This window comes from Hypanus sabinus, chromosome 22 (assembly GCF_030144855.1).
Source record: "Hypanus sabinus isolate sHypSab1 chromosome 22, sHypSab1.hap1, whole genome shotgun sequence".
Classification (NCBI taxonomy): domain Eukaryota; kingdom Metazoa; phylum Chordata; class Chondrichthyes; order Myliobatiformes; family Dasyatidae; genus Hypanus; species Hypanus sabinus.
This window is the reverse complement of record NC_082727.1, coordinates 36596567-36612999: the sequence shown is the minus strand read 5'-3', so window position 1 is coordinate 36612999 and position 16433 is coordinate 36596567. Positions and strand designations below refer to the sequence as shown.

The 16433-nt window shown below is 42.9% G+C and overlaps 1 protein-coding gene across 1 annotated transcript in view; it reads right to left on the bottom strand.

Annotated features, from left to right (window-relative positions):
- LOC132379834 (interferon-induced protein with tetratricopeptide repeats 5-like) overlaps nt 1–16433 on the bottom strand; it is a 31872-nt gene extending 15439 nt beyond the window's left edge. The window contains exons 1-3 of the mRNA XM_059948112.1: nt 16411–16433; nt 9645–9774; nt 2600–3296 (exon numbers count right to left, since the gene is read on the bottom strand). Of these exons, the coding sequence (XP_059804095.1) occupies nt 2600–3296; nt 9645–9774; nt 16411–16433 (850 nt within the window). The remainder of the gene's footprint in view (nt 1–2599; nt 3297–9644; nt 9775–16410) is intronic.

Sequence of the window (16433 nt, the reverse complement as noted above, 5' to 3'; positions counted from 1 at the left end):
CGATCACTTAGCTGGACACGAAGAGACAGAATTCCCGAAGCAACCCCAGGCACCGATGCAACTTAGAATCCACTATTCCTGGCAGCCCAGAACATGCATTGCCACACTGGCTGAGGTGACAGTCCAGCCCTGAGCAGATGTGAACAGGAGTTTTTAAGCTGCAGGTTCAGATGAGAATCAGGTGCCTTAATCAAGGAGCCCAATAGAACATGGGGAAAAGGGAATTAAAAGAAAATGAGTAGTCAACGGTCCAGACTGTGACACTAAGTTCCCTCTGATCCTTCACAATGAAAGAGTCTTACCATTAATGCTATATTCTGCCATCATAATTGACCTACCAAAATGAACCACCTCACACTTCTCAGTCCTGTTTTGCAACCTATCGATGTCCCTCTGTAACCTGTTTGTGACAACACCCCCAACTTTTGTGTCATCAGTAACTTTACTGACTCATCCCTCTACTTCCTCATCCAGGTCATTTATAAAAATCACAAAGAGAAGGGGTGTCAGAACAGATCCCTGAGGCACATCAGTGATCACTGACCTCCATGCAGAATATGACCTATCTACCATCACTCTTTGCCTTCTGTGTACAAGCCAGTTCTGGATCCACACAGCAATGTCTCTCTCTTGAATAAGGGAAGAACATCCACAACCCTTCAATCTCCTGAAACATCTCCCGTCCCCATTGTTGATGCAAAGATCATTGCCACAGGCTCAGCAAACACCTCCCTCGCCTCCCACAGTGGCCTGGGGTGTATCTCATCCGGTCCCGGTGACTTACCCAACTTGATGCTTTCCAAAAGCTTCATCACATCCTTTTTCTTAACGGTTATATGCTCAAGCTTTTCAGTTCACTGTAAGTCATCCCTACAATCACCAAGTTCCTTTTCCATAGTGAATGCTGAAGCAAAGTATTCATTAATTACCTCTGCTTTCTCCTCCAGTTCCACATTTTCCACTGTCACACTTGAATGCTCTTATTCTCTCACATCTTATCCTCTTGCTCTTCACATACTTGTAGAATGCCTTGGGGTTTTCCTTAATCCTGCTTTTCTTTTCTTCTTCATGAGATTTTCAACAGCCTTTGTATAACATGGTTCCTGTACCAGACCATCCTTTCCCTGTCTCATTGGAATGTACCACTGCAGAACTCCACGCAAGTATCCACAGTACATCTGTTTCCAATCTATGCTTCCAAGTTCCTGTCTGATAGCTTCATATTTCCCCTTACTCCAATTAAACGCTTCCCTAACTTGTCTGCTCATATCCAATACTATGGTAAAGGAGATAGAATTGTGATCACTATCTCCTAAATAATCTCCCACCGAGAGACCTGACACCTGACCAGATTCAGTTCCCAATACCAGACCAAGTACAGCCTCTCCTGTTGTTGGCTTACATGCATATAGTGTCAAGAAACCTTCCTGAACACACCTAACAAACTCCACTCCAGCTAAACCCCTTGCTCCAGGGAGATGCCAATCAATACTGGAGAAATTAAAATCTTCGATCATGACAACACCGTTATTATTGCACCGTTCCAAAACCTGTCTCCTTATCTGGCCCTCGATGTACCTATTAATATTCAGTGGTCTTTAAAAACACCCAGTAGAGTGATTGACCCCTTCCTGTTTCTAACATCCACCCACAGAGACTCGGTAGACAATCCCTCCATGACTTCTTCCTTTTCTGCAGCCATGACACTATCTCTGATCAGCAATGCCATACCTCCACCCCTTTTGCCTCCCTCCCAGTCCCTTCTGAAAGATCTAAAGCCTGGCACTCGAAATAACCATCCCCTGCCCCAGAGGCATCCAAGTCTCTGTAATGGCCACAACATCACAGCTCCAAGTACTGATCTGCACTCTAAGCTCATCGGCTTTGTTCATGATACTCCTTGCATTAAAATAGACACATCTCAAAGCATCAGTCTGAGCGTATCCCTTCCCTGTCACCTGACTCTCCTCTCTCTCACACTGTTTCCAAGCTTTCTCTATTTGTGAGCTAACCGCCTCTTTCTCCATCTCTTCAGTTTGGTTCCCACTCCCAGTGGTTCAAGATAAAATCTTCCTAAGGACCTTTGCAAACCTCTCTGCCAGGATATTGATCCCCTTGGATTCAAGGTTACGCTTACCCTAAAAGAGATCCCAGTGATCAAGAAATCTGAATCACTGCCCCCTGCCTCAATCCCTCAGCCACGCATTTATCCTCCACTTCACTCTATTGCTACACCCTGGCACAGCCAGTCATCCTGAGATTACTATCTTTGTGATCCCACTTCTCAGCACCTTTCCTAACTCCCTCGCTTTTTCTACCTATGCTGTTGGTACCTATATGTACCACGACCTTGAATGTCCACTAACTCCACCAGTCTATGATAAATCTCCTCTGCTGTGGAATATTCCCCACTTGTTATGCAGATGAATGCAAAGTCCAGTTGTGGTTTAATAGCTGACCTTTGAGAGTACTGAAAAACATTTTCGAAGTGATACTTGCACTTGCACTTGATACTTTCGAAGTTGATTACTGATCAACTCAGCAATCTGCTGAAATTCAGGATTGTGAGGATATCTGCTATGAAGGTATTTCAGCTTACTTCTGTTGTACAATCCAAGTTGGTGGTGTAAGAAACAAGGCTGTGGAGTTAATTCTAATGCTGGTTTCAAGGGCTCGATTGCTTTCTCCACATATCCCCTTGGTCTATAATATTTTGCAGCATAGCAAAGCACATATGGAAGATCAGAGGTCTTTAGCAATGCTTGTTCAACTAATTCATTTGCTTCCTCATTTTGCCCTAACCTCTGCAGTTTTAGAGCCAACAGCACCATGGCCACAGTATCATCTGGATCAAGCTCCAGTACTCGTCTGAAATACTTCACTGACTGACTCTGATCACGACTCTCTGGGGTTCCAGAAAATGCTTCCAGCCGAGACAGTGCAGTTGCATATCCCATTATCCACTCAGTGTTGTCAGGGTCTTGCTCCAGAGCCTTTGAAAAGCATTCCTTTGCCTCCTCATAGTATTCAGCAGCAGAGCTCATCAATGACCATCCCTTCTCCCCGTACACCTCGGGTATCATTGCTGTATAGCGAGGGCCATCACTGAGCAGTTTACAGATCATCTCCAGCTTGTCGAGATAGGACTGGGCCTCGGTCAGTTGTCCCATGTGGTAATGCACCCAGGCAAAGTTTCCATAGGTGATGATGCTTATTCTTTTAAATCTATCTTTGTAGTCCTCCCTCAGAATCTTATCCGCTTCCTTTAAATTTTGAATGGCTTCTTCAAAATGACCCTGCAGACAGTTTAGAAAAAGAAAGTTGGTTGTAGAATGCAGCTTTAAATTTTACACCTAATGACAGAGAATCTTTCAATCTGAACACCACAACTTCCAAGTCAATAATTTCCTTCTGTGGCCTCCATGTGATGTGACACTGCAGCTGATTGAGCTTCTCTTTCAATAAATCTCCCGGTGTGTTGCTGCACGAGAGAAAAAATGTAATCGTGAATTCCATCTCAGATCACTTGATGCAGGTCTGACCTGCAATCACATAAAACGTAGATTTACCAGCTGTATGAAAGCTGCCGTTTAAAGATTTTTTTTATATAATTATGGTATTGAAAACCTGGAAATGCTCAGCCTTCAGTCTGCACCTGAGGAAGGAAAATGTTTCAGATCAGTAACCCAATAAGAAGAATTGATTCATGTGATGAAGATGGAAATGTGTCTCCTGAACAGCCAAGGCAGCTGATCTGTTGCTTTGTTACACTGACGGTGGACTTGGTTTTATTACCAGACGTTGAGCTCTCCCACTATTGCAGACTTTCGTTTTTTTGCCAGCAGCCTGAGCGTAGCTCCAGATCTCGGTACAGAGAAGTGGTGCTTTTCCCCAGACAGCCACCAGTACTCAGACTCAATGTCTAGAAGATTGAGAACTTCAATAACATTAGTGAGATAAAGCTGTTTAGTGAAGCCCACTGAAGTCTGGCAATTTACGAGTTACCAGACAAGATCACAGAACAATTGCATGAGCAACGTCCCCGATCATGCTGCACATTTCTGAAAGAACATAGACCAGCATTGAACATAGAACATGTTGCGCCCTACCTTTAACCCTACTCTGAGATCAACTCTGCTTCCTGCTTCCTCCCAAAGGAGATGAATTTGCCGCACTGTGGATGCAGCTCCTCCATTCTGTCCTGAAAGCCGCTAGGGGCTGGAAATTATGACAGTTTAGAGTAACATGTTCCTCTGGTGTATTACCTCAGTACTGAATGCAGCCCATAGGCTCCAACGTGCTCAAATCTACATAGATATTGTGTATGGCAGAGTTGAATCACCTCCTACTTTTAAAGACTGAAGATTAAAAATTAGCTGTCTTTGTCACACATACATTAAAACATACAGTGAAATGCATCGTTTGGCATCATATCGGATCAAAAAAATTGTGCAGGACAGTCGGCAAGTGTGTCAGCTCATTTCTGACACCAAATACTCACTAACCCTAACCCGTATATCATTGGAATATAGGATGACAGTCGAGTACCCAGAGGAAACACACACAGTCACAGAGAGAATGTCCACATTCCTTACAAATTACCGTGGAAATCAATCTGTGGTAAAGTGATTGCGCTGACTGCTAAGCTTTTCAAATAATGTCATTGTTCTGAGTCGTATTCCACCGAAGCCCCCTGTTTGAGGAAGACAAGTGCAGATAAACTGACTTGATCAGACTCCTACTCTCCTACTCCTCTTGCCTCTCCTGCCGTGAGTGAGGATTATTTATGATCACTTGAACTTGCTCTTGGATCTGGAGATCAGTCAGAACAGAAGGCTCTTCAGAAGTCAGGAATCAGCTGCAAATCTTGTGTTTACAGCCGCTTTATTGGATGTAAATAACAAAAATTAATAGTAAAACACTGCAGTTCCCTGCAGTGTTCACACCCCAGAAGAGTAACGTAGGGATCAACCTACAGTCTTGTCATTCAACTATCATGTTAGCCTGTGTGTCCACTCTGGGTATTTCAAAGTTATTGCACTTCGATCCACTAATTTTTGTAAACCACCTCCTCTATAATAATCTGTACATAAAGATAAACTGCAAGGAAACGTCCTTTACCTCATGATGTTCGTTGGATGGAAAGCAATTTGTGCTCTTTCTCAGTTTGTGCGGTTCCTCTTCTGCTGAGTCTCCGTTGTTGCCTCTGATGTTCGACCTGACAACCCTTTATACTATCCATTGCTTCCTGATTATCACTAGAAACTCAAATTCAAAGTCTGTTGATAACACTGAGGCAATGAAAAATAATTTGGAAGCATTTTCTGCATAAGCATGGCTTAGGCATAGAAATAACCCATGTGTTAGCAAAATGCCAGTGTAATGGGTTGTTCTGAACATTCTTTTTGAATTAATTATAATTCTCCTTTTTTCTAAATATAAGCAATCTGCAATTCTGGTCACAATTGTAGTGCCCTGGTGGACATCTTTACTGTAGGTATTTCATTTATCATTTCTGTAAGAGCAGTTTGTTCTGCTTTCAGTCTGTTTGGGTTATTGATGAAGATAAGTGATGTTGTGGAATGTGTGCCATCCAATTAGTGGGAGGTTTTCTTGGTGAAGGACAATAAGGTTGGTTTTGGGCTGGTGTTCGGTGGGAGATGGAGAGAGAAGATGCTGGGGAGAACCGGTCATAGCAAATGATCCAGTGGTAGACCAACTCGTTCGAGATGGATTGTGAGTGACGCTCGGTAAGTGCTGTGTGATTTCACACTGACCGAAGGCCCAGTGTGTGAGTGACAGAGAAGTTCAGGAAGAGTTGCACCTTGTGCACATTTGCCTGTTTAATTAGAATGGGCCCTTTTCTTTTTGTTATTCATTCCAATCCCTTTAGTTAAGATTCATAAGCATAATTCGGTTAATCATATGCAGTGTACTGCCTATAATTTCATGGCACTAATTTGTAACAGCGTAGCAATTTACACACCATCCACACAAACTGGTGTTTGGGATGGGAGAAGCTGTCTCGATCTCAGGTGTTGGGCAGGACCGGAGACTGTCTTTCCTAGACTTATGCAGCCAAGGAAACCAGGGGGTTTCACTATCTTTTTTCACTTCTGCATATTTACTATCAGTCATTGTCCCCCGCCAGTTTACTCTCATCTTACCCTGGCATCAAGGGTTACAGGGATAAGGTCGGGGAGTGGGACTGAGGAGGGGAAAAAGGTTCAATCATAAGTCAATGATGGAGCAGACTCGATGGGTCAGATGGTCTAATTCTGTTCCTTTGTTTTATGGTCTTACGGTCTTATCGGCTCAGTTTATGAAACCCCTCAGCAACAGCTGTAAACTTTATTATATCAGTCACTGTTCACTGACTGCAAATGACTGGGAAAAGTCAATTCTCCATTGGAGAACTCAGAAATCATGTCATCTGTTCGGAGGTCAAACTCCTTCATGTAATTCTTGCTTTCCTCACTCCCAATCAGCTCCCTATTCTCAAAAGTCTGAGCATCACAGGATTTGATTCAAATTATTATCACATCCTGGGATATCGAACTGAGTGCTCACATACTGTGGGATCATCCCACTCCAGTGGTCTCTGATCCCAGGATCAAGCTAAAGTTCCCAGATCACAAACCTAGGATCAGATCCAAAATCTGTATGCCAAATGGTCACAGTTGCCTTTTCCAGTTGTCTAAATTTCCGAAACAGATCACATTCAATTTAATGGATCCAGTTATCTGTGCTCGCATCACTGCGATCCCTCAATCTCAAGTAGGTGAGGCTCCCTTCTCCCTGCCCTCATTCATTCACCTCCACACTCGTAATGTAAATCATCTCTCCAGTGACTACCAAAGCTGGATCAGAAATTCAAGGGTAACCCTGTGTGCGCAGGTATATCACATTGCTAGCCTATAAGGAAATCGCTTGTGTGCATCTGTCAGTGACCAGTATTAACAATGGTTGCTACCACCAGCTATTTGTCTGTCCTCGATGCTGACTTCACCAACTTAATAATTTGGTCAGACAAAGAAAGCGCTTTTGTCATTCCTGCCTGTTTCGATGGGTGATTTTCACAAGATTCTCTGTTTTGTTAGATATGTTATCTAACTATGCCCTGGTAGACCTTAGCTGTAACATACTGTGCCATCACCATTACCAATCTATGTCTATTTGGGGACTCCCTTGCCAGGTGCCCTATTTACTGGCACAGAAAGCATGTCCACTGTGTCTTCATAGTAGCAACATCCTCTACAGCCACTTTATGACCTCTCTTCCTCCTCCTCTGATCGATTTCCCTGGAGGAATAGTTTGATCCCTCAACTGTCCCCAAAACTAAAATTTCCTGGTGGGTTGAGTTCAGGCCTTCATTCTGCATTTTCATGTTGGCTGGATCAGCCATTCTTGGATTTTCCAACCGGAGTGTTCCTCATATGCTTGATATTTACGCTCTGCATAATCCATGGCAGGCTCATCAGCTCTCTGAACCACGGGCATTATCATTCCCCAGTTACTCTCACCTCCCCACTGTCACTGCCTCACTTCAACCTTAAAGTATCAATATCTCTCCTCGTTACTGTTATTCCCACGAGTTGTCTGTGTACCATCTCGCTCTCCCTGGGCTATTCTGTCCCACTGATTCCTCAGCCATTTCACTTTTACCACACCTATATATCTTTTGGGTGACCTGGTGAACCTCAATCATTTCTCAAGCTTGTGCGAGAAAATTCTGAATTTTTACAAGCAATTTGAAGTGAGGTTAGTGCATACAAAATGCTCTGTTATTCCCCTTGATGAAAGACTTGTGAATGATAGTAACCAGGGTCAAGGTCTGACTCATGTCATCAGGATTCTCAACCTGTCATTGTCTGATTTCAATATGTGCCATCCCAACCTGGGTGTAACCTCTCCCTCAAAAATCTCCAAACTAATTCCCATATGAATCAGAATATGCGGGATGGATAAAAATTAAATGGTACATATTTAAATTCACATGGCATGTACTCTGCAATCTTCCACTTCTGTGCCACTGAAATTACGATGCCTGTTGTATGAAAGTGAGTTACATCAAAATTTCAAACTTAATCTTAAAGAACATAAGCACACTTACAAACACTATACATTCTCTCAAACAAATACACATGTATCCTCTTGTATCCTGAATGGTCAGTAAGCGCCTTTCGCTTCTGCGCTCTCCTTAACACCACTGACCTTCATGTCATCTGCAGTGAAGGAATCTCATAAGAAGACTTCATGATTTTCAGAGTTGGTTTTGTCATGGTTCCGGTTGGCGGTTCCCCTTCAATGCTCCTTTCTCCCTGATTATGCCCTAATTTCAGTGATTAGATTTCCATTTGCTGCTGGTTTACTTAATTACAGTACACCTAGTTTTCATCAGAGACTGTGAAATAAGTACGGTGGCATCAGTATCACGTGTTGCCAGTTTGTTGGTCTATTCTCGTGTGATACTCTGTTCCCTTGTCCGAGTAGAACCGTTAGTTCTAAGTTCAGCTCCAGTTTCAAGATAGTCCCTGTAAATCCGGTCTATTTGTCAAGATTCCTCTAGTTTGCTGTTCTACATTCACGCCTCCACCAGCATCCCCAATTCAGTCGACGTGCCGGTGTCCTGCACTTGGGTTCTCCTCAGTCCTCCCATGCAACAGGTTTCTTTAGACTTAAATCCCTGAAACCCGCTTTTGTTTCTGAATACTGGAGTGAGTAATCTTCAATGAAGCACAGGGACCAGGAATCATAATAACAAAGTTTCTATTTCAAAATCAGACATTCATAAATGGTTGCTATGGTAGTGACACAGTGTGTGTGACACTATTACAGTTTGGGCCGTTTGGAGTTCGGATTCAATTCTGGCACCACCTGTAAGGAATGTTTGTATATTCTCTCCGAGTTTCCTCATGGTGCTCCAGTTTTCTCCCACTGTCCAAAGACGCACAGTTCATGGGTTAATTGGTCATTTTAAATTGCTCTGTGATTTGGCCTGTGTGAAATAAGTGTTTGCTGGGCAGTGTGGATCATTTCCTGGAAGGACCCGTTCTGCACTGTGTCTTGAAAAAATGAAACCCTGTTTGAGCAGACATCTCCAGATACACGGCTGGTTAGCCTTTCACTGACAAGCCAATATATTCAGCGGTGAGAAAACCACCTCTCTCGAACTCCGCACATCCAGGACTTGGGTCCCACCAGACTGGGAGAGCCAGGATGTCTCGAACACCTGCATCCCAATCTGAGTGTAAATACTGTCCCCGTGCACTTCACCATCAGCAAGAAATAACAGATCGTACTAACGTATATTGTAAAGAAAGTGTATTTACAAATTTGTGCTTTATTAACAGTTAGTAGGAAAAAATTACTGGATGAATATTATCTAATTTCAGAAACTTACTGTAGATCTCCTTCGCTTTGGAATACTCTCCTTTTCTTATACTTATAACTGCAAAATCCAGTTGTGGTTCAATAGCTGATGGTTTTCCAAAGTGATACTTGCATTAATTAAACAACTTTCCTTTCTGGCAAAATGCAGGATAGCGAGAGATTCATTGAAGTTCTGAATGGCTTGTTTATTGCTTCCCTGCAGATAATTTACTAAAGTGAGTTGGGTTGTGACACGTGGCTTGATATTTCACAATGAGATTTCTAGCATCTTGCAATCTGGACATCTCATCTTTCAAGTCAATGGTTCCCTTCTGAGGGCCCCACGTGAAGTGACACTGAAGCTGATCGAGCTTCTCTTTCAACAAATCTCTTTGTGTGTTGCTGCAAGTGAAGAAAATTCATGAAATTTGTCACTTCATACATGATAATTTTTCTTCACATTATTATTTGTAGTACAGCCGAGAGTCCACCAAACTTTAAACAACACATGAATAAATTTCAATTTGTGCATATATTGAGCTGAAATGGAAGTTACTTTTATTTTATATGTACATTATTACCTTATTCATCAAGTTGTACACTCTATTATGTACCCCTGTACACCTGCTCGTTAATGTAAATCGCTGATCAGCCAATCACGTGGCAGCAACTCAGTGATGAGCCAAAGGCCTATTTTTGTCTGTGTGGCGCTGAGATTGTCTGATGTCTGACTCTCACCAGTCTTGGTACTGCTAAGCATCCAAAATGGTACAGAAAGTGTTGAAGATACTAAATGTGTAAATAATACCGGGTATGTTTATTTGCCTGAAGTTGCTGAAACAAGTGACTGGGCTGTAACCTGTTCAATTAGGAAATAATTTCTTTTAATGAAAGCTTACTGGCCTGAAATAATAACTCTGCTTTTCCTTCGACACAAGCAGCCTGATCTGCCTTTAATGATGTGCCTATGAATGCACAACACCAACACTGTGCTCCAGGTACAGTTACAGCAATGCATTCGGCATACTTATGTAATCAAGCTTCTGTGCTTGGTTAAGAAATAAAATATAAATATGGGAGAATTTACAGTGTTCTGTAACTCATGTTCATTTGAAATAACATTCTTTGAATTTCTTTCACAGCTTCAGATGGACTTCTAATGTTGAGTCGATGGAGAAGTGTGTCCTGTGTTCTGATTTCCTGCTCTAACAGATTGACAGCAATTTCCTGATGGTGAATACAAACTTATCCTAGAAAGGAAACCAGCTTTCTCCAAGAAATGATGCCACTGAAACAACAATGCAGGCTGATGCAGAGTTCTCAGTATCCAATTACCGTACAAAGGCATGCTGGGATAGCAACAGTAATAAATAACTTGGCCCATCAGACCCAACCTGATTGGCTGATCTTCTATCTGTCCACTCTTCATACCTGGCAGCATCTCAGACAGTCTTTTAACTATTTGTGTTTCCCTGCTTTTCCCCTTCCCGGAGTTCTGTGGAAGGAAGACAGAGACACTGGTAGCAGTGATGTTCTCAGAGCCAGCAAGGGCGCCTGGTTTCTTAGATACAGCTTTTCAGGTCTCTAATTTGAAATCTGGAATGGATGAACGAGATTGTTCTACATTAAACCGCACACACCCCATCACCCCAGAGGGTAGTGTAGTGACCCCTAGAGGACGATGTAGTGAAGTGACAGAGGCAGTCCATAGTACCTCAACACAGTGCAGTAAGACCTACAGTGACATCATGAGCATAACTTATGTGTGACAGACAGCAGTTCTGAAAAAAAAAATGGCTTGTCTCTATTGTTCATGTGCCTAGAAATTCCATTGCATAGCACAATAGTTTTCCAGGATATGAAACAAAATTGTTTTAACCTGGAATAAATCATATTTGTCCTCAAATAGTTCTATTCATAACATTCCACTGCATGCACGCACAATGGCACAGTGCAGCTGAATTTTGTTGCCTTTGGGGGCCAGGGACTACAGTATGGGCTGACGCAGAACCTTCTGGATCCGGAGACTTGTTTGTGAGGTCAAGCAGCACATCTGCTCTTACCCCATCGTCCCACCACCCCACCAGAGATTTGCCACCTCCAACGTGATCCCACCACCTAGCATATCTTTCCCTCCACCCACCTTCCTCTTTCTGCAGGGATCACTCCCTACGCGACTCCCTTGTCCATTCGTCCCTCCCCACTGACCTCCCTCCTGGCACTTATCCGTGCAAATGGAACAAGTGCTAAAGCTGCCCCTACACCTCCTCACTCACTACCATTCAGGGCCCGAAACAGTCAGTGCAGGTGAGCTGACACTCCACCTGGTGAGTCTGTTGAGGTCGTTTCCTGTGTTCGGTGCTCCCAGTGTGGCCTCTTGTACATCGGTGAGACCAGACCTAGATCAGGAGACCGTTTCTTCTTCTTGTGTTGTTTTATGGCGGTTGGCAAACCAGCTTTAAGGTGCATTACCGTCACCTGCTAGACTTGTGGTGTTCTGTTCTCAACCAAGTATGTCCTGGAGTACTCTGCTTTAAACAAGCTAGTTCAACCTGTAGATCTCTATTTGCATTACTCTGTAATTGCAATTCCTCTTGCAAATACTGTGTGCGCTCATTAGACTGCAGTGCCACAGATCGCTTTTCTTCCCAAATTTTTGTCACACAATTTTCAAGTAATTGCATTGCCTCAATTAGGTTGATTTCACCTGCATAATTTGTGAAACTAAAAGCTTCTTGTTTGAGGATATTAATTATTGCCTGCTTAACGTTTAAAAATTGTTGCTTTTCAAGTCTATCGGCTAGTTCTAAGTTTTCCCTTTCTTGAATCAAAGCCCGTAGCTGTTTACTGAGACCTTGGGCGTTCTTCATTGGTTTCCATGTTTTCATTTTATAACCTGAAAGTAGACAATTCACTTTGCAACAATTCCTTTTCCCTTTGTAAAAAGTTCCTCCATTTTTAGTCTGTTTTCCATGTCACTGAATCTTTGACAAGAAGCATCTTTTTCCAGAAACTGTCTCTTTTAAATGCAAACACGAGGAAATCTGCAGATGCTGGAAATTCAAACAACAACACACACAAAGTGCTGGTGGAACACAGCAGGCCAGGCAGCATCTATAGGGAGAAGCGCTGCCGACGTTTTGGGCCGAGACCCTTCATCAGGACTAACCGAAAGGAAAGATAGTAAGAGATTTGAAAGTAGTGGGAGGAGGGGGAAAAGCGAAATGATAGGAGAATTCCTCCCCTTCTTACCCCATCCCTGACATATCTAGTTGTTTGCCTGTTCTCCATCTCCCTCTGGTGCTCCCCCCCCACTTTCTTTCTCCTGAGGCCTCCCGTCCCATGATCCTTTCCCTTCTCCAGCTCTGTATCACTTTCACCAATCACCTTTCCAGCTCTTAGCTCCATCCCACCCCTTCCAGTCTTCTCCTATCATGTCGCATTTCCCTCTTCCCCCACTACTTTCAAATCTCTTACTATCTTTCCTTTCAGTTAGTCCTGACGAAGGGTCTCGGCCCGAAACGTCAACAGCGATTCTCCCTATAGATGCTGCCTGGCCTGCTGTGTTCCACCATCATTTTGTGTGTGTTGTTCTTTTAAATGCAGTGCTGTTTCATCCGATCTCTTTTCCAACTCATGGCTGTTCTTATTGAGTACTTCTATTTGTTGTTGGAGTTCTGCACAGTTACCCTGGGTTTCAACCACGTTTCTTGTATACATAAAATCTGTAGTTTTCCTTAAATTCTGATACACATTTCTTAAATTCTTGACCATTAGCAATAAGACACCTTGCATTCCATTGTAACACTGCCATTAATATCCCGCTTCCCCGCCTGTGAACTGTTTGATCCTCCATTCAGCGTTTCTTCGACTACTTCCCACCTAAGCCCTGTAATACCAAGATACTTTCCTGCAGACTTGACTATAATTTTAACTTTTTCAGTTCTTCTGTTTGTTTGCACTGAACAGTTAATTGCATCTACCATAAACAGTATGAAATCCTTTCTACTCATTATAAGTGTATCCTTATTTATCATCTCACAGCCCTCACAATTCACCGGTTTTATACTCCCTGCATTTGTCTGCTTGGTAGTCCTCTCCTTTTCAGCCAGTCCTTTCACTGCCTCTGCGGAACTTGAGTTACTTTTACATGTTGTCTCTCAGCTGCCTTCTTGCTATTAATGCACCCTCGATCAGCTGCACTGTGTTCCTCACCACAATTGCAGCATTTCAGCCTAGCGCCCGCCTCACATTTCCCATATTCATGTTCTCCAGCGCATCTCCCACATCTTTGTTTCCCTCTGCAGACCAATGCAACATGCCCAAATTTCTGACATTTAAAACATCTTACAGGCAGTGGAATATATATTCTGACCTCATAAAACATATACACTAAATAAACTTTAGTCAACAATTTCTCTTCATCAAAGTTAATCATAATCAATAAACTATCACACTTTTTCCCATTTCTTTTAACTTTCAAACGTTTGGCCTCAATAATTTTTGCTCCTTTTACGTTCTGTTTAATCTCATCCGTAGTAACTTTCGTTGGTATCCCCGAAATAACTCCTCTTGTCCACTTTCTATTGTTGGGAATTGAGCATTGTACTTTTTTGCCATCTATTTTATTCAATCTTATCACTTTGCCTTGCTGAGCACTATCCCGACAAATCACTAATAGAGATCCAATTCTTGAAACCTTTGCTATTTTGACCTCGCCAATAAGTTTGTTGATTATCTTCGCCAAATGAATCAGGTTCCAATCTCCAAAAGTCTTCACTCAGTTTTATAATTGCTTTAATCTCATCTTCTTTCTGTTGTTTTGCTGTCCTATTTTGATTGTCCCCTGACTCCTCAGAATTTGACATCTCATGCCTGTTTTCTTTTCTTACTCTTTCCACTCCACTTCTCTTTCCTGCCAACCGCCATCACTAACTCACTTCCACTATCCGTCGACATCTGCTTCTCCGACTGACCCGCAACTCAAAGGGCTGGAAGAAAGCTTCATCGAGCACCTACGCTTTGTCTTGCCACAAGCACAGATTTGGCAGCGCAGCAGATTCGGTAATTGCGCTCATGAATATGCTCATGTCAGCTAATTATTATTTCATTGTGTTAGTATTTAACTCCATTCGTTCTGTCGTGGCATTTGTCGAGACTGGAACTCAGGACGCATCAACAATTCACTGCCTGCATTTCGCCTTGCCTGAGAAATTGGACTATTGAGTTAACTGACTCCGAAGGCTAGGGGTATGATGCACCATCAATAACTCTCAGAGACGTGAGGCGAGATAGGCTTTTATTAGCTGGAAGAAAGCACTGTCAGCAGCAAGAGACCATCACACAACATCCTGGAGACTGAGGGAGGAGCAGTGCCTCCAATCGCCTTTATACGGGGGTCTGTGGGAGGAGCCACGGGAGCAGTCAGCAGAGGGGTGTGTCCAGACAGATATATGTAGTTCACCACAGGGTATTCGTTCAATTCCTATTTGTTCTTTTCAGCTGCAGGTGGGCTTTGTTTTCTATTTGAGAGTTTTAGAAAACAGCCCTGTTTTGGCCTAGCGTTAATTGTTTTCTTTCCCTTTAACACTGTTCGCATTAAAGTCAGTGTCTCTCGCTCCGCACTTGGGCCATGTCTGCACAGTTGTGTCAACGTCTCGACTGCGCAAACATGAACCCAGCAGGGGGAGAGAGCAGCTGACCTTGGCCATGAGATTCATGGCCACGATATTCCATTGGAATTCCTATGTATTGATCTCTTGTTTCTGTCTCCAGTATTACACAAGGATCTTGCCAAGTAATGAACCCAGCAAAGATTGAACAGTGACATTTTGACATGTGGGCTTAAGGAGAGGCTGCCTTTATACTCAGTGCATGTCCTGACTCTACGTTCCGAGAGCTCCGAGTCTGCATACCGAGCTTCTCTAGTCTACATCGAGTTTCTCTGGTATGCATTCCAAGCTTTTCAAATCACAGGAACCCAGGTTCCGAGCTTTGTGGTCCCGTGACTCAGGTCTGCATAACAAATGAGCGCTTCAAGTAAGCTTATCAATTGATTCAACAAATCATCATTCAAGTCAATAGTGTAAATTCTGGTAGAGCCCTCATCCGAAGTCTGATTTCTGGCTGGAGTGTGCAACTACACGAGTAAAGTAACCTTACCAAGGAGTATTTTAACCCCTTGATGAAAGTCATGGTACAGACTGGGATAATTGAACTTTCATGCAACAAACTAAACAGATTGACAGAGAACCACCTAGCTTAGCGGTGAAAGAAACCTGTCTATGCTGTCTTGATCTGAGAAGTTGAGAGTATATCCTAATTCTCCAGGGGAAAAAAATTGTGAATGATAAAACACTGTGAACAAGATTTGAAAAAGTTCCTTCTCTAGGTTTCAAGGTTTCCCAAGCACTTTAATCTATGTTCCCAGGGTTTTCTTTTTCCAAACCTTTCCAAGGCTTAATGTGTAATGGCTTTTCAATGTCCTCATCATCTCAGACTCCCAAGCCTCCCTCCCAAGGTTTCTTGATCTGTCTTTTAGGGTTCCCCGGCCCCTTAGATTCCCCGGTCTCTCAGTCTGTTGGGATTCTGATGCCTCTCTCGTTCCCCAGGTCTCTCAAGTCTTCCTTTAATCTTGTTTTCAGGTCTTCCAGGGCCAAATGCAAGCCCTTAGGAGGAGGATCCCATAGTGACTTCTTCCGGCAGGGCATCAGAGCTTTTGGGAGCACCTGAATTGGTTAATTGTTGCTTAACAGTTATTAATGGTTTTAGAGTATCTTGTGTTTTTCTCAAGCGTCTCGCTCTTTGTAATGCAGTATCCTGGTGCTTTCTATTTAAGTTTATTTTGATAAGTTTAGATTCTGTGTTAGTTTTATTCTTGAAGCAGATGTTGGATTAACTCCAACTGAAGGATCCAAATCTTGAAAATGATTTGTCTCACCGTGTTGCTTGGTCGACTACCTCTGTCTAAGCTCCTGATTCTGTCTCTAAATGGAAGTCTTTTGCTCCAATTTTGCAAGTGCACACCGTGGCACTTACCTAACAGCATCACTGAAGGACAT